Here is a 23,160-nt window from a genome sequence, read left to right as displayed (position 1 = left end):
TGTCCTCAATTACACATTGGAGTCAGTGACGAATCTGCCGTGACAGATCTCTGCGATCTGATCCTACGATCACTTTAGGCAGCGTTCAAACGGCCTGCTGAGGTGGTGTCTGTGCCCACCCATCACCTGCCTCTCTCTCTCAAGAGAGTGGCCGGCTTGTGAAGGGGGTTGCTCCTCTTGGAACGTGAAACCTGGCTTCCACAAAAAACAGATGCCGACTGCCAAATACTGCCACACTGTTAAGCTGCCGTGGGACAGTTCAGCTCCGGATGCTGACCTCACAGATTGATCCCTGTGATCTGACCTACAATCACTTTAAAGGGTGTTTAAATAGCCAGCCTTGCCCATGCCTTGCCTACCTCTATTGTGAGAGCAGCCAGCTTGGAGAAGGGAGTTGCTCTGCCTGCTGAGCCCTGCTGCTCTGCTGAGCTGCCGTGGGACAGTCCGGCTCCAGAAGCTTGATACTGCAGGCTGCTCTCCGCATCCCGACACCATGGTCACTGTAGAGGGCATTTAAATTGCCTGCTGAATCTGCGTCTCCAGCCAGCCAGTTTGGTGAGGGGAGTTGCTTCGCTCACCATGTGGAACCTGCCTTCAGGAGAGGAAAAAACCAAACCAAAAACCAAACCAAACAAACTCCCAGAGAAACCCCCAAAACAAAACTCCATCTGTCAAACACCACTACTCTGCCTACCTGCCATGATAAGAGCTTGGCTTCAGGCACTGATCATGGAGACTGACCTCGCCACATGTAACCTGGCTTCAGCAGAAAGAAGGCTCAGTCCCCTGAGCAATGCTGCTCTGCCGTACCCAACTGCCACAGGAGCAGTTCAGCTCTGGATGCTGATCATGGAGGCTGATCCCTGCAATTTCAGGATCAAGCATTTGAAATGCAATAACCAACATTTAAAATGCAAAACCAAATTCAGTGTTCTCCATGTCAATTCTTCCTCTAGCTGTAATTTTGCTCGGATCACTTGTTTTGGTTACTGCGACACCTGTTTTGTAATATCAGTGTAACATTTATAGTTCATTTTCCTTTACTACACGGAGAACACACTCAATCCAGGTTTCTACAGGAAACAAATTTTCCTGTGTGATAAATGACCTGAAAGTCTCAATTTCTGTAGCTTATTTTCTTTTTATGTAGTTTGAACATCACTCATGCCAGCTATGAACTTAGCCACAAAACCTAAAGTGTAATTTCAAACACTCTCAGTTTTTAGCATTGAAATAAGCCAGTTAGATGAATATAAATCAGTAAGTATTTATTGATATACATAAAGCCAAACAATTAAGTTCTATTAATTGTATGCTGCTGCTATTTTCACACAATTCTAATTTGTGCAGATATCAAGGGATCTATATACAGCAGTGATTCTGTTCTGGTCTTGTCACACCCTCCATACACAAGTCAGACTCCAGATCTCAGAACAACTCCCTCTCCCTTTACGAAGCTCTGCACGACCTTAAGTATTAGCAACGGTCCCTAGAAAGATCTATTGTGCTGGAGGGCATAAGGCACCTGCTTCCTCATCCTAATTCCATGTCAGAGATCTGTCTCTGGAGTGTGGGAGAAGGACTGGCAATGACTTAAGAGTAAAATCAGGTAAACAAGGTTAGGCACCATTATGTTAGGGCATCAAACTAGCTTGTATCACCTGCTGAGCTGGAACACCCACAGACAAGACTTTGAGCAATGCAGGGAGCAAGGTGAGGGTACCCTAAGCGTTGACCCAATCCCAGAGGAGTACCACCATAACTGTAACCCATGTCATAGCAATAGAGGACTTTGCAGCACAAGACTGCTCTAGTTAAATGCCAGACCAGAGCACAGGCCCCCATACATAAACTCACCAGGGTCGAACAGTTTTGTTACTAACAAATTGGCCATGAGGACCATCAGCATCAGAAGGCAAAAGGGCCAAATAAACTGGGGTCTCAGCCCCTTCATCTGGGGATTTAGTGGCTTGAGGACCTGCCATGTCTGTTCTCACCCATCCAGGACAGCAAGCATTGAGAAGGATGTGGTCACCTTTCCTTTTCTCATTTAGCATCCGGGCTTGAATCCTGGACAAGACTGTGACACCAATTTTAGATACCCCATAGGCAGTGTTTGGCCAGCCCTCTTTCTCATGCACACTTTTCTTTGTATCTTCCACAAATTTGGTCATGAGTCCCACTAACTCTTCCTCAGTGATTGTGTCGCTGCGAAACTTTTTCTGTAGTTCCTGGCTGCAGCCTCCTAGAGCTGAGCTGCTTACCATGCTGGAGACATTCACCACTCTACCTGGTAAAAGAGAATACAGACTGATTACTTTTACACACATTACCCAAGCCCAGACACTGGACTGATCATCCTCTACAGTTATGTATTCACTATGTAGGCCAATTCCTGTAAAATATTTTGTGGGCTATTTTTCAGAGCTTCTGAAGTTAACTTGATGCCAGATGTTTCTACAGAATTCCATTACAGAAGGTAATCTAAGGTGTGAAACTGCAAAAACTCTCTATCAAGCTTCAGGTATTCTTCCAGGAAACAGCCTGTTATAATCTACAGGCATATTCATAGTAAGTTGGTTTCTCAGTAACAGCAGCTAGACTTTACTCTTAAAATTCTGGTGGAAACCCAATTCTGCAACAGACTGAGTGAAGTGCCATGAGAATGTACCTCAAAAGGCAGAATACTACACAAGTCAATTAAAGCAATCCAGTTCTTAATGCAGTGAGACCATTGGCTGTACAGAGACTACTCAAAGATTTACAAATTCCAGCATGCAAAACTACAGTAAGATATTTATCTCCCAGCACTTTAGTACAGAGGAATGTGTCAGCTGCATCAGTAACTCACTCATCCTCCTGAATAAACCAAACCAGGTTGGAAGAGACCTTCAAGATCATCGTGTCCAACCCATCAACCAATCCAACCCACCCAAACAGCTAACCCATGGCACCAAGTACCCCATCACGTCTCCTTCTGAACACCTTCAATGATGGCGACTCCACCACCTCCCCGGGCAACCCATTCCATAGCACAATCACTCTTTCTGTATAGAACTTCTTCCTAACATCCAACCTGAACCTCCCCTGGCGCAGCCTGAGACTGTGTCCTCTTATTCTGGTACTGGCTGCCTGGGAGAAGAGACCATCATCTGCCTGTCTACAACCTCCCTTCAGGTAGCTGTAGAGAGTGATAAGGTCACCCCTGAGTCTCCTCTTCTCCAGGCTGAGCAACCCCAGCTCCCTCAGCCTCTCCTCATAGGGCTTGTGTTCCAAACCCCTCACCAACTTTGTTGCTCTTCTCTGGACTCGTTCCAGCAAGTCAACCTCCTTCCTAAACTGAGGGGCCCAGAACTGGACACAGTACTCGAGGTGTGGCCTAACCAGTGCAGTATACAGGGGCAAAATGACCTCCCTGCTCCTGCTGGCCACACTGTTCCTGATGCAGGCCAGGATGCCATTGGCCCTCCTGGCTGCCTGGGCACACTGCAGGCTCATGTTCAGCCTACTGTCAACCAGTACCCCCAGGTCCCTCTCTGCCTGGCTGCTCTCCAGCCACTCTGACCCCACCCTGTAGCACTGCATGGGGTTGTTGTGGCCAATGTGCAGAACCCGGCACTTGGATGTGTTAAATCTCATGCCGTTAGATTCTGCCCATCTGTCCAGCCTGTCGAGGTCCCTCTGCAGAGCCTCTGTACCCTCCAGCAGATCAACTCTTGCCCCCAGCTTGTTAATACTGTTTCCCTCCTTCTTGCTAGTTCAGATATTCAGGGGATGAACTAGAGAATAAACATGAGGACTTAGATCCTAAAAGCCATGGAAATTAATCCATTCTTTTTATTACTTCATCAACACATTTGTCCTTTACCCTTAGCAGAAGAAAACTAAATTGCAATTTTGGCACTGTTTACTCTCTTTCCCATCAGCTTTACTCTATCCTTTCCTTCTTCCCTAGAGACTAATATTTCCCAAATTTTCTCTCATTTTTCTTTTGAAAACCTAGAGGTACTTAATGTTGGTATAGATAGCATTTCATTCATAGCAGCAAGCACTTATCCAGGTATCTAATACAATATCTCATGATTACAAGCCCTGAAAAGAATTGTATTTAAAAACCCAAACAACCCTCTTATACTTGGTGTGGGTATCAGACCTAAATATCCTCCTTTCAAATCATCTATGATATGTCAGTAGCATAGGTTACCTCCAGTATTGCCTTGGTTTTGAAAGCATGAGCAGTCTGTGCAGGGCAGCCATCCAAAAGAACACAGATTTGCACATTGCAAACAACTCTACTATTGATGCACCTATGTTCTTTGATCCTGGTCCATTCTATTTACCATTTTCAGTAAAAAAAGGTTTTTTTTCCAGTCGCTGTTAACATCACCAAGTCACAGTAACTTAGTGTCCATCTTCAAGTGCCATTGATAACTGTATCACTACACACTTGCAAATACAGCAGAGGCTGTGATCCAGACAAGAGACAGACCAAGCCTATTGAGGTTTGTTCAGCAGTAGCAAGGATAGACATCTCACAACAAAATCAGCTGAAACACTGCTTACAGGTAGTTCCATATCCTAGTTGTGTCATCACAAGGTCCTTTCCAAAGCAGTTAATTTATGCAATGTGACCATTTGAGCTGTGCCTTTAAGAAAGGGACAGTGCTGGGACACTCTGGCTGAGTATTTTGTAAACAAAGACAGGTCTAAATGAATTGCATTGGTAGAACGCAGCTTTAAGTTTTAGTGCAGTTGGAATTTTTCTCAGTTCTGTTCCTTTCCTTCTCCCTTTCCTGCTGGCCTGCTTCTGGGTCTGGGTACCTAGCCAGAGCGACCTTGGATAAGATAAGCACTAATCCTGCATCAATTTGCATGAGGCCTACTAAAACCTTTCTTCCTTAATAACTGCCTTTTCTCTCTCTAACCCCTTTTGGGAAAAAAGGGAGGTAGGGGGAGAGAGCAGGGTACACGGGGGGACCCTCCTCTGTCTGGAGGAGGGAATTTTGTTCCTGTATTTTTCTTTGCTGTATATTTCTGTATATATATTGTAAATACTGTATATATTGTGTATATCAAACCTGCATTTTTGCACTGCTTGTAAATATAGCATCCCTTTTGCTTCTCCGACTGAGTTAGCTGTGTTTTTTTTCCTCTTTGTGGGGGAGGGAAAGCTAGGCCTTCTCTCTCAACCCACTACATGCATGCATATCACTGACAGAAGACATGCACATTTTTCATGTCTTCTTAAGGGCATCATGAGAATTTCACTTCAATCCATAACAGAAGAATGTCACCAGCTTGAAAGCAGATGTAAATATACACAGCAGAGACATTTTGGGGGTCATGGAAGGCCATTTGTTCTCTTGCCTGCAGCGCAGCAATGTGCACTCCCCTTGTTATGAGGCAGTGTGCTTTTGAGACTGGACAGGATTTTCCCATTTAATGAGGACCAAAACTCACATAAAACTATTTCTCTGCTTAAGTTACACTTACCATAAGACTTCATAAGAGGCAACAATTCTGTGCAAACATTCCTGGTTCCAAAAAAGTTTGTTTTCAGCGTAACCTCTGCTTGGACTGCAAATGGAGTTGTGTCGTGAACTTTTCATAAGTGGTGGTAGTGAAGGCAGAGAGAAAAAGGGGAAAAAAAAATAATCAGAATTATACTACTGTTGGAAAGGAAGTTACCTAACTACTTAACCCCAAAAGTTTATTTTAGTTCCCTTCTTTTTAAATGTCAAGGAAATGGATATATAATCATATAGCTCTGCAAAATTAGTAATGCACTGTTTATGTCTTCACTTCTTAGCTGAAAATATTAACTGTGCTCCAGAACAGCCAGTTGTATCCATCTCTAGAGTCATTTGCCAGCCCACAGGCCATTTGTTTTTCTACAAGCAAGAGACAAGGAAAAACTGCTCTTGCAGGGTATGCTGCCCAACCTGCCCACTGACCTGGCTGTACCTACCTACTCACACTCAGTGCTCAGAGCCTGCACAAAGTAAACTTGGAGGTGCCCTCTCCTCTTAAATGCACAGTACAGCACTTTGCAGCCAGCCTGACACAGGGGGCAGAAAGGTAATCAGAAAGGAAGATGCTGAATCTAGGATGCTGCCCCTGAAGATGTGAAGTTAAATCATCACCTTAGTACTATTATCCAACAACAAGGCAGACAACTGCATTTATATCCTGACACTTAGATGGGGCTTAAAGTCAGACCAGTGCTGAACCGTAACACTGTAAAAATCTATAATGAATGCAAAGGTAAGATTTGGTGCAGTCTTAAAAAACACAACCCAACAACAAACCAAACATAAACCCACAAAAGCTGAAGAAAACACCCACCAAAAAAACCAAACCCAAGCAAAAAACCCCAACCCTAAAACCCTGAACAAACCCAAAGCCAACCAGCCTTAAACCTGGTAAATGTGTCAAAAATCACCCCCTGAACTGATGGATCTGTTCTAGCACAAGCAAGAGAGTGGGAACTAGCACCTAGGAAGGAATCTGATTTAGGTAAGCATAAGCAGACAATGGAACTGCACTGTAAGGGTATGATTTCACCAGGCAGAATTGACAGCTTGCCACCATCAACAAAATTTGGGTCAGCTAAAAGCCATATGTTAGGCATCCTGTACTTCTGCTACAGTCTCTACCTCTGCAGTGATAAAAGGTCACCTACATAGATTAAGCAGGTCTCCACTTGCTCAGGTCACTTGCAGGTCTCCACTTGCCCAGATCTATGTAAACTCAACAGAAGCAGTAACAGGTCAGTTAATATTTAAGGCACTTGTGGTTTAAGTGCAAAAACCCAGCTTTAATGGTTGACTTATACTCTGAAGCAGTAGGCATTGATGTCATCTAGTTTTGCAAATTGCTAGCTTGCATTTAAACTTGAGGCATGAAGCCAGACCACAGCCCAGAGTTACAACAGAGGGAGAAGAAACCAAAAAACCTACACAACTCCAAAATCCTGCTTCCCTAACCACACTGTAAGAGGGAAGATTCCCCTATACTCTAAAAGCCACTCATTCGTTTAACATGCTATGATACTTGTTACACCTGAAAGATACACACTCCCCTGATTGAACAGTCATTACTAAAGTAACTGCTCTCACAATAAACTAATCCAGAAGGCAACCCACAGATACATAATCATTTCATGCATGAACGGTTTTTGCTGGACTAAGGATTTTGCTGGACTAACTGTAGTGCAGCACAAAACCCAAACAATAAAGATTAGGTTTACCTTGACATCTAATTTGACAGACAGCAATGACAACAGTACTACAATAAAGAAAGGAAAGCATAAATTCTGGGATGGTAGCAGAAATCTGTTGAGGCAAGAAGCAAGCTGGGGTAGAAACACCTATCTCAGAAGAAAAAAATTGAAGCCAAAATATGGCATTGGCACAGAAGTTCTGTTGTAAGTAGCTTTGTAAAATCCTTGTTGCATCTACTGCTGTTCTCCACATGGCTTTGTAGGGCTATCCCAGAGAGTCCTCTTCCTACCTTTGAAAGCGATTCCTGCATTGTTAACCAGAACATTCAGCCCTCCATACTTCTCCTTTAGGAAATCACGGAGAGCTCGGATGCTCTGCAGATCATCAATATCCAGCTGATGGAAGAGTGGATGCAGCCCTTCTTTCTGGAGCTTTGCCACTGCTTCCTGGCCACGGCCGGGGTCTCTGGCTGTCAGGTACACATCCCCTGGGAACTGCTTGCATAGAGCCTTCACAACTGCAAATCCGATCCCTTTGTTGGCACCGGTCACCACAGCCACTGGCACGTTGGACATTGCTCTGAGTGTATACCAAAGCGATGATAACTGCAAACTGCAAAGGAAGTTTTACATTGATGGACACAGACAGCTATCTGAAAATGAATTAAAGTATTTTTTCCTTTACAATCCCATTTAGCATTCCACTCTGAAACATGTAAAACTAAGATAGAGTGCACAGTAACTGTAACTTAATAATGTAGCATGAGGTACATGCAAAGAAATGTATGTTTGGTGTTACAGGTTATGAAGAAAATCCAATCAGTGGTTGGGAACAAAAGAAAAAAACAAAATAAAGTAAATGACTAATCTTTAGTACTACATTGACTTGTGATGGGTGTGAGTTCTGCACATTGACCTTACAGGAATATAGATTCCCTCGAATAAACTTTATTTAGAATTAACCAAACCAGGTTGGAAGAGACCTTCAAGATCATCGCGTCCAACCCATCAACCAATCCAACCCACCCAAACAGCTAACCCATGGCACCAAGCACCCCAGCAAGTCTCCTCCTGAACACCTCCAATGACGGCGACTCCACCACCTCCCTGGGCAGCACATTCCAATGGGCAATCACTCTCTCTGTATAGAGCTTCTTCCTAATATCCAACCTGAACCTCCCCTGGCACAGCCTGAGACCGTGTCCTCTTGTTCTGGTGCTGGGTGCCTGGGAGAAGAGACCAACCTCTGCCTGTCTACAACTTCCCTTCAGGTAGTTGTAGAGAGTGATAAGGTCACCCCTGAGTCTCCTCTTCTCCAGGCTGAGCAGCCCCAGCTCCCTCAGTCTTTCCTCATAGGACTTGTGTTCCAAGCCCCTCACCAACTTTGTTGCTCTTCTCTGGACTCGCTCCAGCAAGTCAACCTCCTTCCTAAACTGAGGGGCCCAGAACTGGACACAGGACTCGAGGTGTGGCCTAACCAGTGCAGTGTACAGGGGCAGAATGACCTCCCTGCTCCTGCTGGCCACACTGTTTCTGATGCAGGCCAGGATGCCATTGGCCCTCTTGGCTGCCTGGGCACACTGCAGGCTCATGTTCATCCTACCATCAACCAGCACCCCCAGGTCCCTCTCTGCCTGGCTGCTCTCCAGCCACTCTGACCCCAGCCTTAAACATCACTCGATGTTCGATGCTCGAGGACAGCCAGCTGGTTCCGTTCAAACACCGAGACCATCAAAGCTGGAAAACTCAGGCTCAAAAAAGGGAATGGCTTGATCCTCAAGTGTCAGGCAGGAGAACCAATTCTAGAGCTTTCATCAGGAAACAGTGGGCCCCAGTCTGACTACAAACAACGTTTCTTCTGTTTAAGATACCAGTCGGCTCTAGAGACAAAGCCTGAGTTTTGTGTGTGTGTGTGTGTGTGTTGTGGCTTTTTTTTTTCAATGAGGGGGAAAAAACCCAACCACATTTAAAGATGTACTCCCCCCTTAAAAGCAACTTTTAAATGCTGGTTTTGTTCACTTCTTAATTGCCGCCTCCTTTCCAGACGAGCCCGTAACCACAGGCAGCCACCCAGCGAGCATGAAATCCCAAGCAGCTTTGGAAAGCCTGCCCGGCTACTGACTTCACCAGGGCCTACTCACAGCCTCCCCGTAACACCATCAAGGTCCCACCCCCCTGCAAACACACACATTTCATTCAGGACCGTTTTTCCCTTCCTCACGTGAATGCAAGGCATCCCAGCAGCCAGCCCTGCACAGACGGGAGGCCGTCAGCGCCCCCAAACTGCTCAGCTCAGCACAGCGAGTAGCTGCGAGGCGGCTGCGGAGGGACAGCCTCACCCACCTCTAGCACCGGGTGCCTCCCCGCTCGCTCCTGAGCTCTGCACGGCGACTAGAGACCGAGCGGATTCCCACCCGCAGACTCACCGCGAAAGGAAGTCGAAGGCAGCTAAGATGGCGTCGAGGGAGCCCCGCCTCCCGCTGCCGGCAGGGGCGGTGTGTGCGGGCGGAGGAGGGGGCGTCGTTGTCAGCGGCAGCGGGCAGTGCCGTGGTGGTGGTCCATGCGTCTTCTGCTGCAGGTGGGCCAGCGGCGGGTGGTGGGGCTGCGGGGGTCGCACGGCATGCTGTTTACTTTTGCTCTCTCCTCCATCGCGACTTTAGTCTGGGGAGATAATTGGGAGCCGAAGCGGCTGTCGAGTCGTCCAGGGTTTCTCTTGGTAATCTTCAATGCCTTAAAATGCGAGAGGGCACAGGAGCCGCGCCGCTTCGCTTTGGCGGTTCGGGGTTTTGTCAGACCATAGGGAGCTTGAGCCGGGTGGGCGCGGGAGAGGGAGGAGAGGCCCACATGTGCGACGAGGAAGCGCCGTGGCTCCTTGGGCAGTTTCAGGCACAGGCGCCCGGCATCTCCCCTCGCTGTCAGCCAGGGGGACTTGTGCCGGGCGGGGAAGGGGGATGTTCAAACAGCCTCCCCAGCCCTGGGGTCAGGATGGTCAGACTTCTGGGGAAGGCAGTGCCTCGGCGGGGAGAAACCAGTGTGCTGGTGTCACCCGTCCTTGTAAGCCCTCAAGCAAAATCTGCACTTCGGAGGCTCAATTAAAGGCAATATTTGCAAGGGGAAATTAAGAACACATTTCAACAACAGATGGAAATATAAGGAGTAAGGTTGATGCAGTTCACCTGTCATGCACGCTGGAGCTGTTGAGCAGAGGTGTAGTGTCCCGGTGCTGCATCGGACTGGGGTTCCTGGGGGTGGTGATGTGCGAAAAGTCTGGTTTTCTGCGGTGCGTGTGACCATAGAAACAATCATTTTGGTTGAAAAGGCTTTCAAGTCCAGGAGTTCCATTCTGTGCTTCTTGTTCTTCAAAGAAGTAAACTGCAGAGGCTGTTTATGCTAATTAATTTTCTATAGCGGTGATATGTTTGCTGTTTGAAAACTTACACTCTGTGCACACAGCACCAGTGTTCCATTTCGTTTAGAGGATTAAGGCCATGGTTTGGCCAAGATAATATTTGGAGATAAAGGCTTCCTGTCTTCCCTTGTCCCTGTCACCCACCCTTCTTTAGGGGTTTGCTTGTAGTGCATTTTCTAAACTTTTGAGAGCCAGCTTATCAAACAAGCAATGCTCTGATTTCTCTTGTTGAGATAAAAGAAACACGGGATTTGAAAGGGATTTTAAATATTTTTAAGTAACTTTCTTTATTTTTTAAATGCAGGTTGTCTAAATAAGGCAAAATCTCCTAAATATGAAGAAATGCAGAGGTCGGACAGGTCGAAAAAGACGAAGAAAATGCTTGCAGAGCTTTGTGGATGGAGGTACTGTCTGTGGAAGTACTGCTAAACAAAATAACCCATTGTTGCAAGGCGTCATTTTGTGGTGTATGTTTGTCAAACACCATTGTGCTTTGAAAATAGCATTAATACCTGTTAGTTTTCTCTTTCAAATATTGCACCATTAGTTTACAATCTCAAGCAGAGTGTAGTGAATATTGTGAGCTCTCTTTTCCAGCTAATGGCAGCTACTCCATTATTCTTAATTCCTTAACCTTTGAATATACTGAATAACTCCTACAGTCCTGAGAGCTCACAGTCCTCTGAAGCCCAGAACTTCATAGTATAGTATCATAGTATCATTCAGGGTTGGAAGGGACCACAAGGATCATCTAGTTCCAACCCCCCTGCCATGGGCAGGGACGCCCCACACTAGATCAGGCTGGCCAGAGCCTCATCCAGCCTGGTCTTAAACACCTCCAGGGACAGGGCCTTGACCACCTCCCTGGACAACCCATTCCAGGGTTTCACCACTCTCATGGTGAAGAACCTCCTCCTCACATCCAGCCTGAATCTCCCCACCTCCAGCTTCATTCCATTCCCCCTAGTCCTATCACTACCTGAGATCCTGACTACCTGAGATCCTGGTAAGACCAGGATCTGAGACCTGAGAACTTGGTAAGCTAGTTTGAGTTGCTATCTTATTATGCCATATTAAAATATCCAAAATACAGTTTTTAAGACTATGCAGTAAGATTTTCAATTTCCATTATTTTGCCACAGAGTGCTATTTTATAGCATTAATCCCTTCTTTTTTTTTTGTTCTTAGTCAACTGCAGTCACAAGCTGGAGTACATTCAGCTTAAGAAGTGGTTGAAAGACAGAGGTTTTGAAGACAGTAATTTAAGACCAGCAGAGTTCTTGGGTAATGTTTTAGTTATTTACTGGTGATAAAAATATTCTAGTTCTAAGAATTTCAGATTCTTGCTTTCATTATGGATCACATACCTGGGTAGCATGAGGAAAAAAAATCAGTTATAATTAGTTTTTTAAGGATTTCTGGCAAATGGATGTGAATGTCATTTAATATAAACAAATAGATATGAAGGCCCAAAATAGTGCAAGTCGTTTCTTTTATGAAGAGGATCTTGTGTAGAACTCTTTTGAGTATACTCTGGTGTGCTGCAGAACATGCACACCTGTGCTGAATTACCTGTGTTAGTAGCACAAGTTTAAAGAAGAACGTAACATCTCTTTAAGTATTGCCTGTATTTGAACCTAACCTTGTTATCATTTCTTTATCTTCTTTTTCCCATGTAAATTTAGCAGATCTAGTGACACAGATAAGGAAAAGATTTTAGAGCTGGGATTCACTTAGTACTGTTTGCAGTAAAGGTATATACTTGTATTTGATCTGTGTAGATTGTGTTTCAAAACTATTTATTTAAACATCTTCTTTGTACCTGCTTCAGAAACAGGAAGAGGACTGATGACAACAAGAGCTATTCAGGTTAGTAATGTTGAGTCTGATGCATGAGCTTCTCAGGTTCTTTTGAGTTACAATGACTTTTGCAACAAGCATTACTCAAAATTCCAGACGAGGTCTTCACAGGCCTTGTTATGAATGTAATTTCTGGCCTAATACCAGGATTTGCAGTGTTGCCTTATCTGCAAGGTGATGCCCTTTGTGCCTGAGGGCTTGCTGGATGAAGACATTCCTTTACTCATTTGCAGAGATTTTGGATGTATGTAGACTTGTGTTTCAGTTTAAGGCAATCAGTGGCTAACTGACACTAGGAGCAGGTCCTTTCCCTGCTCTACACCTTCTTTCTCACCCACAGCCTCCCACAACTTCTTTTGAACTGGCTGTAGCAGTCTTCAGTACTGATATGGTAAATTGTGTCAGGGAACTAAACTATCAGAAAACTCTCTCTTAAAAAAAATATTAACTTTGATATCTTTGGCCTTTGAAATCTACCTTGGTCATACCAGTGGTGGTGCAAAAGGAGGAGAGGTGTTTTGGGGAGGGGAATGGAGGAAAAGGGATGGAGCTTTAAGCAGCGTTTGGCTTTAGATTATATTAGCCATAATATGAAACCATAGCTTTAACCTTGCTTTGAAAGCCCTCTTCTTTGTTGACAGACTAGCTAATAAAACCACTATTTCTCAGATGTTCCCAGCAGGAAAGTGGAATAATAGGAAAAATAATTTGCTCTTCAGATATTGCTGCAGAAAGACTGAATTCTGACTGAGAAGTGCCTCTCACCAAAAAGGCTTGTAGGAGGAGTTACCTAACTGGTATGGGAATAGTATATCATATAATGGGGAATCAGATCCCAAACCTTATGTGAAAGAGAGAGCATAGCAAGAGGTGGGAAGGAGGTAGAGTGAAGAAGTCATGTGTAGAGAACAGTGCTAGTTCAGGATTAGAGTCAGCAGTTGAAGCCAGAGGCTCAGGTTGTGTGCAGTAAGTGAAATGAGACCTAGACTCATTTGGGCTTGAGTAATATAGGGAAACTCAGAATAGGAATGGGGAGACAATTGACTTGATTCACATCCTCTCCCTACGGGCATGGATACATATTGCTCAAGTCAGGCATGAAAGCTAATTTACATGCACAACAAACAAGGTCAGGATAGGCGTGACCTAAAATATCCTTACCCCATACTGCTATGTCTATAGAAGTTCAGCTGTTTGTGAAACCTAACCTAAAATATTTTGGTTATGAAGAAAGTGTGTAGCCAGGCACCAAATCTCTGAACAGCTATCTTTCTGTGAGAAACAGTTCCTACTAACTCCAGTCACCCTTGTTCCCTGCACTGAGGCTATTTTCAAATATCCCAGTTTCCATCAAATTCAACATCACATCTGTTTGCTTCCTGATGCTGATACTCTCTGAGGAATGTTTCTCTGTTCTGAAATTGTGTAGCAGATAAGTCATTTACACTTGACTTCTACTATTCTTTTCATGTGATTTCCCCCTCCCCCCCCCCCCCTTTTTTTTTTCCCCCCCTCAAAGGCAGGAGATCTGATTATTTCATTGCCTGAGAAATGCTTACTCACCACCAGCACTGTCCTTAGTAGTTGCTTGGGAGAATACATTATGAAGTAAGTGAAAATTGATGCTTTATGGGCAAGCTGGCCTTTACTGTGTGTTGCTTATTAACAGATTAATCCTCCTAAGTGGTGCTAGGGCTTTAAACTGCATACCCTAATTTGTGTGTTTCTTGTGAACTTTCACAGGTGTGGAGCGCTCAGATTTGTAAGATTTGGACTCAGAGCATCCCCTTTTTAGCTAGGCAGAATTGGAGGGAAGGCATGGGGTTGAACTTGACCTGCCTCTGGAATCAGCTTGAATCTAAATGCCAGTTATGAATGGCTTATGGGGAGTTTGTGCGTATGTTTCAGTAGGAAAAGGAGGATAAAATGGAGTTGCAAAACAGTGATCTGAGCATGGCCTTTTGGAAAATTCGGAACAAAGACCTGTGCTGGTCATTGAGTACTTGTGATGTGTCCTAAAAAAACCCTAACCCTTCCCCCTGCCCCCCAAGAAAACCAACAACCCAAGAGGTGAGCTTGAAGTTGTTACTACAAATCAGCTGTTACAGCCCCAGAAGAATTTGGAGATGAACTACAAAGGAGTTAGAAATAGAAGCTATTTATAACATTTAAAAGAACTAGATGGACAAATTACTGCTGCATCCATTTCCTATCTCACCTCTGTGTATCTGCTACATTGGTATTCTTATTTTATTTTCTAATAGATGGAAGCCTCCTGTATCTCCTTTGATAGCACTGTGCACATTTTTAATAGCAGAGAAGTATGCTGGTGAAGGATCTCAATGGAAGCCATATCTTGATGTTTTACCCAAGACCTACACTTGCCCTGTTTGTTTGGAGCACGATGTAGTAAGCCTTCTTCCTGAACCTTTAAGAAAGAAGGCTCAGGAGCAGAGGGCAATGGTCCATGAGTTGTACATGTCTTCCAAGGCTTTTTTCTCTTCCCTGCAGCCTTTGTTTGCTGAGAACACAGGAACTATTTTTAACTACCATGCTCTAGAGTGGGCTTGGTGCACTATTAATACCAGGACAATATACATGAAACATTCACAGAGGGAATGTTTTTCTCTTGAGCCAGATGTGTATGCATTGGCACCGTATTTAGATTTGCTAAACCACAGTCCAAATGTTCAGGTAAGAACACACAAAATTTCTTTATTTGTAAATGCACTGTCTCAATGTGATGGGTTAGGAGTGTCTGGAGGTCAGTGAAAGATCTCATACTGGGAAAGTATCTCTTGAGTACATGAGCAGGCTGAGTAACTCACTGTTTGTGTATATCCTGGAGCTTGTTATTCGAGTTCAAGGCAATCGAGTAAAGATGATGCAAATGTTTCAGTGTAAGTAGCAAAAGTCAAAGTGACAGGGAGAGCCCATAATGGCTGGGTGAGACTTGCATTCAGAGTATGAATGGAGAATGAATGAGACACTTCTAAATATAACTGTTTATTCTAGAATAGAATAGACCAGACCAGGTTGGAAAAGACCTTTGAGATCATCAACTCCAACCTATCACCCAACACCATCTAATCAGCTAAACCATGGCACCAAGTGCCTCATCCAGTCTCCTCCTAACCTTACGCTGCTTTCCCAAAGGGCTCTGCTCCTAGGACAAAACTCAAGTTACATGGTCTCTGTGTTACTTGACCTTTGGCTGAAGCTTCTGAGCAGCCTTGGGAAAGCATATAGGGCAGTTCCACTTTCTGTTGGAGACTATGTGCCAGTGCAGAGTTGGGACAGCTCAAAAGTGGCCAACTCTGCATGAAGCCATGTTTATTTGTGGATTTGAACCCCCTGTAATAAGTCTGCACAGTGGGTGATACATCCTCCAGACTAAGGTTTTGATGGTTGTTCTTTATACTAATGGGTTGCCCTTTCAGACATCAGTAACGCTGTTTTCTTCCGGTGTGAGAGAAGTGTTCAGTGCTGTTGGATTTTGATATTGAGGATGTGATTCCTTTACACCCTGTCTTCCTGCCAAGTGTAAAACCTTTTATTTTTAACTTCTCAAAGGTAAAGGCTGCATTTAATGACCAGACAAGAAGCTATGAAATTCAGACAAATTCACAATGCAAAAAATATGAAGAAGTCTTCATCTGCTATGGGCCTCATGATAATCAGCGACTGCTGCTGGAATATGGATTTATTGCCATGGATAATCCTCATAGCTGTGTTTATGTCTCATCAGGTTGGATTTATAGATTGTCTTGACATTGAAAGGCACACTAATGGAGGCAGAGCATCAGAGCTTGTTAATGCATGTCTGTCTTCAACAGTGGATGTCCATAAATAGGGCTGATATAAGAACAGTGAAGAGGTTCATGCGTGTGTGTATACATACATGCACAATGCATGTTAAGACATTATGAATTTGGGGTTTCTTTGTACCATCAAGGTATTTGAGTGTGTATTTCCAATAAGTGGAAAAGGGTTTGATAGCACTTTGAACAGCACAGAATTTAAGGATTGGAGAGTTAAAGTTGCAAGTGTTCTTTGATAACTTGTCTTTCTGTCAAATTGTGGTTCCAAGCAGCACATACGTAGACATTCCAAGACATCTTGGACTGTACCGTTGACTTCAGTCTTGAAGTCCTGATCCTCACAAGCTGAAGTTGCTGAGAGTGGTTGATTACTTCAAGTCAGGATTTCCATTATAAGGATACAATCCAGAGATTGCTGATAGCTCTTGAGAAGTAGATACGATTTTGATTATGTTGAAGTTCACCAAAATGTAGCAGCTTTTGTTCTTTGCCCTGTAGCTGCTTGAAAAGTGTGGTTGAAGTGTCATTTCAGAACTGAGGATTGTGATTTCTTTTACATACCATTTATTTAAATATCGGACATGTGTTTTTATGCAGATATTCTCCTCAAATATTTCCCACCACTGGACAAGCAGAGAAATGCAAAACTTTCCATTTTAAAGGATCATGGTTTCTTAGAGTAGGTATCTGGAGTTTGTTTGTTTGTGAGCTTTCTTTTCAGGTTTTCTGGGAGTCAGATTTTGTTTCTAATATCAAAATCCAGCATAAAATAATACTAATAATTTTTTTAACAAACCATTTTGCTTACTGTTTGTGGCAGAATGTTGATATTGGTGTTTATTACTTCAAAAATTGAGATAGGTTTCAAGGTACAGCCTGTCAGCTGGGATTGTTTAACCTGGAAAGAGGATGATCAAGGGGTCACCTCATTGCCCTCTACAACTACCTGAAAGGAGGTTGTAGCCAGGAAGGGGTTGGTCTCTTCTCTCTAGCAACCAGCACCAGAACAAGGAGACACAGTCTCAAGCTGCGCCAGGAGAGGTTTAGATTTAAGGTGAGGAGAAAGTTCTTCACTGAGCAAGTCGTTCATCATTGGAATGGGCTGCCCAGAGAGGTGGTGGAGTCACCGTCCCTGGAGGTGTTCAAGAGGGGATTGGACGTGGCACTTGGTGCCATGGTGTAGTCATGAGGTCTGTGGAGACAGGTTGGACTCGATGATCCTCAAGGTCTCTTCCAACCTTAGTTGTACTGTGCTACTGTGATACCTGTTTGTGGACAGCAGCAGAGTAAGGGAAGTCGAGGAGTCCTCTAGCTCTGAGGAGCAGATCTTGCCCTGTTGACATTGATCAGGAAGAAAGCTATCACACTCTATATAAGTTCACCTATACATTCTGCATCTCACCACTTTTGACTTTTTAGAAACCTGACCTTTGGATGGGATGGACCATCTTGGAGGCTCCTGACAGCTCTGAAGTTGTTAAGTCTTGCAGCAGATGAATTGTACGTTTTGGTACTCAGAATGCTTAGACAGTGTGCATGTGCTATTTTCATTTATTTGTTTTTTGCTGGCTGGATATGAGATACTGTGACAATTGATTTGGATTTCCTGTGTGTATGTCATTGACTCCAGGTGAGAAGAGAAAAAGGGAAAGGTAGTGAACAGTAGACAATATAAAGTCATTGCTCATTTGCTGTTTTAGTCTTTTGCTTTCTTGTTTTCCCTTTCTATTCTGAGAGGCAGATACCACTTTAAGGTCCAGGCTCCAAAGGCTCCTAAGGTCCAAACCTTTTTCAAGTTTGTTTGATGGGACTTTAAATGCTATTGATGCTTGTTTGACTACTTCAAAGCGTGTGTTCCACAGGCTGCTTCTGAAATTCTAGGGCCGAGTAAGTTGCTGAAATTCATCTCCGGTGGTTGTCAGCACAGGTTTCATTATTTGTTCCGAATGACAAATCTGCCTCAGACAGCATTAATAGAAAATGGCTTACCTGGGCTTTGCTTGTAATAGTAAATAAAAAGAAATCTTTTCTCATGTTCAAAGCTGGTTTTTATGCTTTGAAGATTCACTGCTGAATGGAATAAGCTGTTTGTAAGAACAAAATATATCCCTGTGATACTGGTTTCAAGCCCATGTGAGATGAACTTTAGCAGAAGCCACACTTGAAAGTTCTGAGTGGATAGCTTTTACTCCTTGCTGGTGCTGCTGGCAGCATAGCAGAGTAGTAAAGACCAGGAGCATTGGTCCAAGTTCAGACTGTGACTTTGGCTGAAAGGGTAAGGGTGGAAGATTGGAAGTGCTGTTCCAGACCACTCAATTTTTCTGTTCTCTCTTGCTTGCCTTGTCAGGCTCCTATCTGAATACTGCATGCCTTTTTCACGTACGCTGTCTTTATCTGCCTTATGCCAGCAATGTTATTCTTAGCATAACCATATGTTTATCATTCAGCTGGGGAGTACAGCAAGTGACTGTGTATCGTTCAAACATTTTGCTTCTAGTACTTGCTGGAGGAGAACGCTGCTTGGTGATGTAATTTCAGCAAAAAATGAACAGCAGACTTTGACTATAACAGCAAAAATATGCCATTATTTGATAGAGGAGACACAGCATGCCCTTCTCCAGGTAATTTGACTGGAAGAACAAGGTAGCCCAGATTCCTGTCTCTCCTAGCATAAATGTACAGCAGTGTAATTTTCTGGGTGAGAACAGAATGATAGAGGGAATGGACTACACTGAGGTGGTATAGGACTTGTTTCTAGTGTGACTGATGGCACCGAATTGCTCAGCAGGATTTGTGGTAGCAGCAAAGAGAGGAACCATATTACAAAGCTTTTATGAAACCCTGTAAACAAGTGAAAAGTATTTAACTTTCCTCTGGCTGCAGTATCAATGTGTTTATTGAAGTTACTTCTTGGTGGTAGAAGTCCCATCCCTGGAGGTTTTTAAGGCCAGGCTGGATATGGCTCTGAGCAAACTGATCTAGTGTGAGGGGTCCATGCCCATGGCTGGGGGGTTGGAGCTAGATGATCCTTGAAGTCCTTTCCAACCCTAACAATTCTATGATGTTAAAATACAGTGCAGACTTGTATGAGGCGGGCACATAAGATGTTGCTGACCTGCCACGAGTGCTTTGTTGCAGAATGGGAGTGCTGTATTTGTTAAATCTGGGCAAGTCAAATGAACTGTCAGCCAGTTTCCTGTGAGGCAGATCTGTGCTCTTTAGAGAACCAATCTCTCCTTTCTTTCTACATTTTGGCAAACAAATGTGTACTTAATGTCAAGTTGGATAGATATCACAGAAAAGGGTTATTAAAACCACACTTTTGCAACAGAAATACATACATGCACAGAGTATGAGGTGCATCTGGTCTCAAGCAAAATCCTGAGGACAGTATGGACTTAGGACCCTGATATCAGGAAAACCCTTTCCTTCCTCATTTTTGACCTTCTTACCCCTTTATTTTCTTCTTTTACTATTCCAATGTCTATTGTGGAAGACTAAAAAAGTAGTATTTTAACCTAGTTCATAGAATCCCTACCACAGATAATCTTTCCACAAATTTTATGTTCATGTTCTATATGAAATAATCTTTTTAGTGATTTCATCTCATTTGTATAAACTTCAGATTTCCCAGTTGAAAAGAATGAAAGAGAACCTCAAAGAACACCTGGCTTTGGTAGAAGCACTACGCTTGGAAGATTTGAAGATACTACAAAAATCAGCTGAGGTTCTTGCAACTTGAATATGGCAGCAACTTCATCTCTATGGACTTATGATAGCTGTGGCTGATATGAGCTCATTTGCCATGGATGTGCCTTGCTCAACTGTTTCAATGGACTTGCACAACAAAGAATAATGTACAAAGTCACAGAATATGCCTAGTTTTGTTGACTGGGTCACACAGCACCTAAGTCTCATTTTGTTCTTTGCAGACCTTCAGCAGTACAAGGTTTGGCCCAAATGGTAGAGGGTGACACACATTACATTGATCACATCTCGTTGAAATCCTGGCTGCTGGGGTAATTTGAGCAGTCCCAGGACTGTGGGCTTCAGCAGTCCTAGGCTTCACAGCTGCCTCTCTGGCTAAAGTGTGGATCATAGGGTCAAGCAGGCAGTCTTAGCATGCATTTGAGCTCTGGCACTTGACAAAAAGGAAGAGTGATCCTTTACTTTTTTTCCCCTCAGATCTCTCCATGTAGTGTCTGCTCATTGCTGGAGTGATGTGGACTAGAACACAGATCAGTGCTATTGTGACCAGGTCCAAGTCATTCCCTTTACAGTTTCAGCCCAGGAAGTGCAAATTTCCCATTTGTACTCTCATGCTCACTGGTTTGTGTTCTGTCTCCTCCTGCTGGGAATGAGAATTGAAAGGATGTATCACTTTGAACTCTGTTTCTCATTTGGAAGACCACCCAGGCAATTAATTCTGTTTCCATTCCTTTCTGGTGAATCACATGTTCCTATCTTGTCTACAGAGGGATAGTCTCACGAGCTGCCTTTCAGTCTTAGTTCTGCTTAAGTAAGGAGCTTGAGCTCCATGTATTTAGAGAAGTGAGGCTGCTTCAAAGGGTTTTTCAGGGCAGGACCCTTATTTAAGCTGGGAAAACTTCATTTATGATTGTGATTGTGTTGTGATTATTTTCCATTTTGTGGGGGATCACATCTCATAGATTTTTTTTCATTACTTTATAGCATTTTGTAAGGACTGTGTTTGAAAAATGGTTCTATTTTTGTACATATATTGCTTTATTTTCTACAAGACTTCTCTACTTTTGAAATAAATGGTATACATCAGTAAATGCATTCTAGCTAATGATATAATTTAAGGAAAGAAATGTAGCAAATGGAAACTTAGATATTCAAGCTCGAATACACTTTCAGACTTCTTTAATACCAGGTGAACAAGAATGTCATTGTGTAAACTTGGTTGAATTGGAGCCTAGGGATTTTCCCTTTCCCTGCTCATTTTTTCCCCCTGCCTTGGGCTATTTGGCACAGTAAGTGCCTTGATACCTGGAGCTTTGAGAAGAGCCCTTCCTTACCTAGAAGGATGTGTTGGTTTAGATTCAAAAGCCTGCAGGAACCGAAAACTGTAACAGTTACTGTTATTCAGTTTCTAAAGACAAAAGTTCTTAGTTTTGAGGTACCATCTTCCTAACCTTTTCCTAGGATTAGGAAATTCTGAAAATAAGCTCTTTTTTTTTTTTTTTTTTTCCTGCCTGATGCACTGGGACTCTTGTACACTTGGCTTTTCTGTATTCATATGGAAATGCTGACAGTGTGTGGTTAGTTTACATTTAGAGCAGAGGGCATGGTGGATGGGTTAGGGGAGGAACTAGAGTGCTCTCTGGAGCTGGAAGCCCATTTATTACATCTTTTGGGCAAACCATAGTTTAAACCCCTGGAAGTCACTGAGTGCCATATTTTATACTCCAGTCAGTCCCATTCTGAAGTACCTCCTGGGATAAGATGTCTGGATTTGGGAGTTCAGTCTCTGCTAACTCACCAAGGACAATTCTCGTCACCTTGCAGAAGGATCCTTCTGTACTGCTGAGCTTGGCTACAGCAGAGATAAATGTAACTGAGGCCCTGAACTGACTCTGTGCCCATTCATTTAGATTAGGTCTGCAGAAAGGTCTACAGAAGTCAAGGATGACATGAAGAGGGTGAATGGTGGCTGAACAGTTTAAGTAAGGGCTTTCAAAGGAAGCTTGAAGAAGTCATTTGTGATTAGAAAATCCACTGAGGTTGCTAAGACTACAGATACAAGAGCTGATGTGGGTGCATGTACACATGGAAGCTGTTGGCAGTTACCAGCCAGACAAACAGCTTTGGTTTTGTGTAGTCCCCTGAGCTCAAATACTTGAAAGTTGGGAGGATATTAATGGCAGGTATTGTAACTTCTTGACCTGTGCTTGCTCTCTTAAGGTGTTGGTGGACACTGTGAGAAATAGAGTCCTGGCCTGGAGGCATCCTTGCTTTGAACATGTCCTGCAGTTCTGATGATTACAGTTGGGCTGTTTGACATCTTACTTGCACTTAATAAAACCTGTTTCATTCTCTAAGAACAGATGTGTTTCTCATTTGAAAATTTTGTAGTGAAATGGTACCAAAATTAAAGAAGATAAGAATGTTTGCTTGGTTTGTTTTCTTCTTCTTTTCCAAAGATGGGTATTTTAAGAGCAGCCTCTGTGCAATGTGTCATGCAAGATGGGTACTACTTTGAAAGTTTATTTACTTCAGTACTGCACTTTAGATGGCACATTTATACCAGGTGGTCTGAATATGGTTTCTACCATGACTCCTACATGCCCCCCCAGGGAATGCAGGAAGGGGATCTGGCAGTGCAGGAGGATTGACAGTATGAACTGCTTGTCTGTCTCTTGCATGTAAGCACAGCAGTAAGCCCCCAGCTTTACCTTAAGAACTGTAGCAAGTGTTCTGGATCTCTATCTGTGTGTGTTTAATGTCAAAACAAACTCCTGCTGTCTACAACTACCTGAAGGGAGGTTGTAGACAGGAGGGGGTTGGTCTCTTCTCCCAGGCAACCAGCACCAGAACAAGAGGACACAGTCTCAAGCTGTGCCAGGGGAAGTTTAGGCTCAAGGTGAGGAGAAAGTTCTTCACAGAGAGAGTCGTTAGCCATTGGAATGGGCTGCCCAGGGAGGTGTTGGAGTCACCATCCCTGGAAGTGTTCAAGAGGGGATTGGACTTGGCATTTGAAGCCATGATTTAATAGTCATGAGGTGTTGGGTGACAGGTTGTACATGATGATCTTTGAGGTCTTTTCCAACCTTATTGATTCTATGAATAAACTGAAGCTGGTGCTTTTATAGCACACATCAGTA

At 43.6% G+C, this 23,160-nt stretch overlaps 2 protein-coding genes across 6 annotated transcripts; one reads left to right on the top strand and one right to left on the bottom strand.

Annotated features, from left to right (window-relative positions):
• Positions 1-1,247: 1,247 nt before the first annotated feature.
• LOC137444179 (carbonyl reductase [NADPH] 1-like) lies at positions 1,248-9,733 on the bottom strand. Of its 4 annotated transcripts, none has more exons than XM_068144583.1 (4): positions 9,649-9,733; positions 7,513-7,828; positions 5,494-5,601; positions 1,248-2,290 (listed from the first exon to the last, which is right to left on the bottom strand). In XM_068144583.1, the coding sequence occupies exons 2-4, from the start codon at positions 7,796-7,798 to the stop codon at positions 1,854-1,856; spliced, it is 831 nt and encodes a 276-aa protein (XP_068000684.1). In that variant the 5' UTR covers positions 7,799-7,828; positions 9,649-9,733; the 3' UTR covers positions 1,248-1,853. The 4 variants fall into 4 exon arrangements, with proteins under 4 accessions (XP_068000684.1, XP_068000683.1, XP_068000680.1 ...); XM_068144582.1 differs by having other exon boundaries at positions 7,513-7,835; positions 9,649-9,679; XM_068144579.1 differs by having other exon boundaries at positions 9,566-9,656.
• Positions 9,489-22,435, top strand: SETD4 (SET domain containing 4). 2 transcript variants are annotated; one of them, XM_068144577.1, is made up of 11 exons: positions 9,489-9,800; positions 10,936-11,035; positions 11,820-11,915; positions 12,463-12,500; positions 14,011-14,099; positions 14,756-15,185; positions 16,065-16,239; positions 16,910-16,991; positions 17,732-17,812; positions 18,810-18,933; positions 19,938-22,435. In XM_068144577.1, the coding sequence occupies exons 2-11, from the start codon at positions 10,966-10,968 to the stop codon at positions 20,052-20,054; spliced, it is 1,302 nt and encodes a 433-aa protein (XP_068000678.1). In that variant the 5' UTR covers positions 9,489-9,800; positions 10,936-10,965; the 3' UTR covers positions 20,055-22,435. The 2 variants fall into 2 exon arrangements, with proteins under 2 accessions (XP_068000678.1, XP_068000679.1); XM_068144578.1 differs by lacking the exon at positions 14,011-14,099 and having other exon boundaries at positions 9,493-9,800; positions 15,003-15,185.
• Positions 22,436-23,160: the final 725 nt, after the last annotated feature.

The sequence above is a fragment of the Melanerpes formicivorus genome, unplaced genomic scaffold, assembly GCF_026170545.1.
Source record: "Melanerpes formicivorus ecotype bairdi unplaced genomic scaffold, bMelFor1.0.p_v2 SCAF_11, whole genome shotgun sequence".
In the NCBI taxonomy this organism is placed as follows: Eukaryota; Metazoa; Chordata; class Aves; order Piciformes; family Picidae; genus Melanerpes; species Melanerpes formicivorus.
This window is presented reverse-complemented; position numbering and strand designations above follow the sequence as displayed.

Excerpts from the sequence above, each read along its gene's own strand:
- LOC137444179 (XM_068144583.1), bottom strand. The coding sequence starts at position 7,798 with ATGTCCAACGTGCCAGTGGCTGTGGTGACCGGTGCCAACAAAGGGATC. Across the intron at positions 5,602-7,512 it reads TGCAGGAATCGCTTTCAAAG|TTCACGACACAACTCCATTT; the intron begins GTAGGAAGAGGA and ends ACTTATGAAAAG. Across the intron at positions 2,291-5,493 it reads GCCTCTTATGAAGTCTTATG|GTAGAGTGGTGAATGTCTCC; the intron begins GTAAGTGTAACT and ends CTCTTTTACCAG.
- SETD4 (XM_068144577.1), top strand. The coding sequence starts at position 10,966 with ATGAAGAAATGCAGAGGTCGGACAGGTCGAAAAAGACGAAGAAAATGC. Across the intron at positions 11,036-11,819 it reads GCAGAGCTTTGTGGATGGAG|TCAACTGCAGTCACAAGCTG; the intron begins GTACTGTCTGTG and ends TTTTGTTCTTAG. Across the intron at positions 11,916-12,462 it reads AAGACCAGCAGAGTTCTTGG|AAACAGGAAGAGGACTGATG; the intron begins GTAATGTTTTAG and ends TACCTGCTTCAG.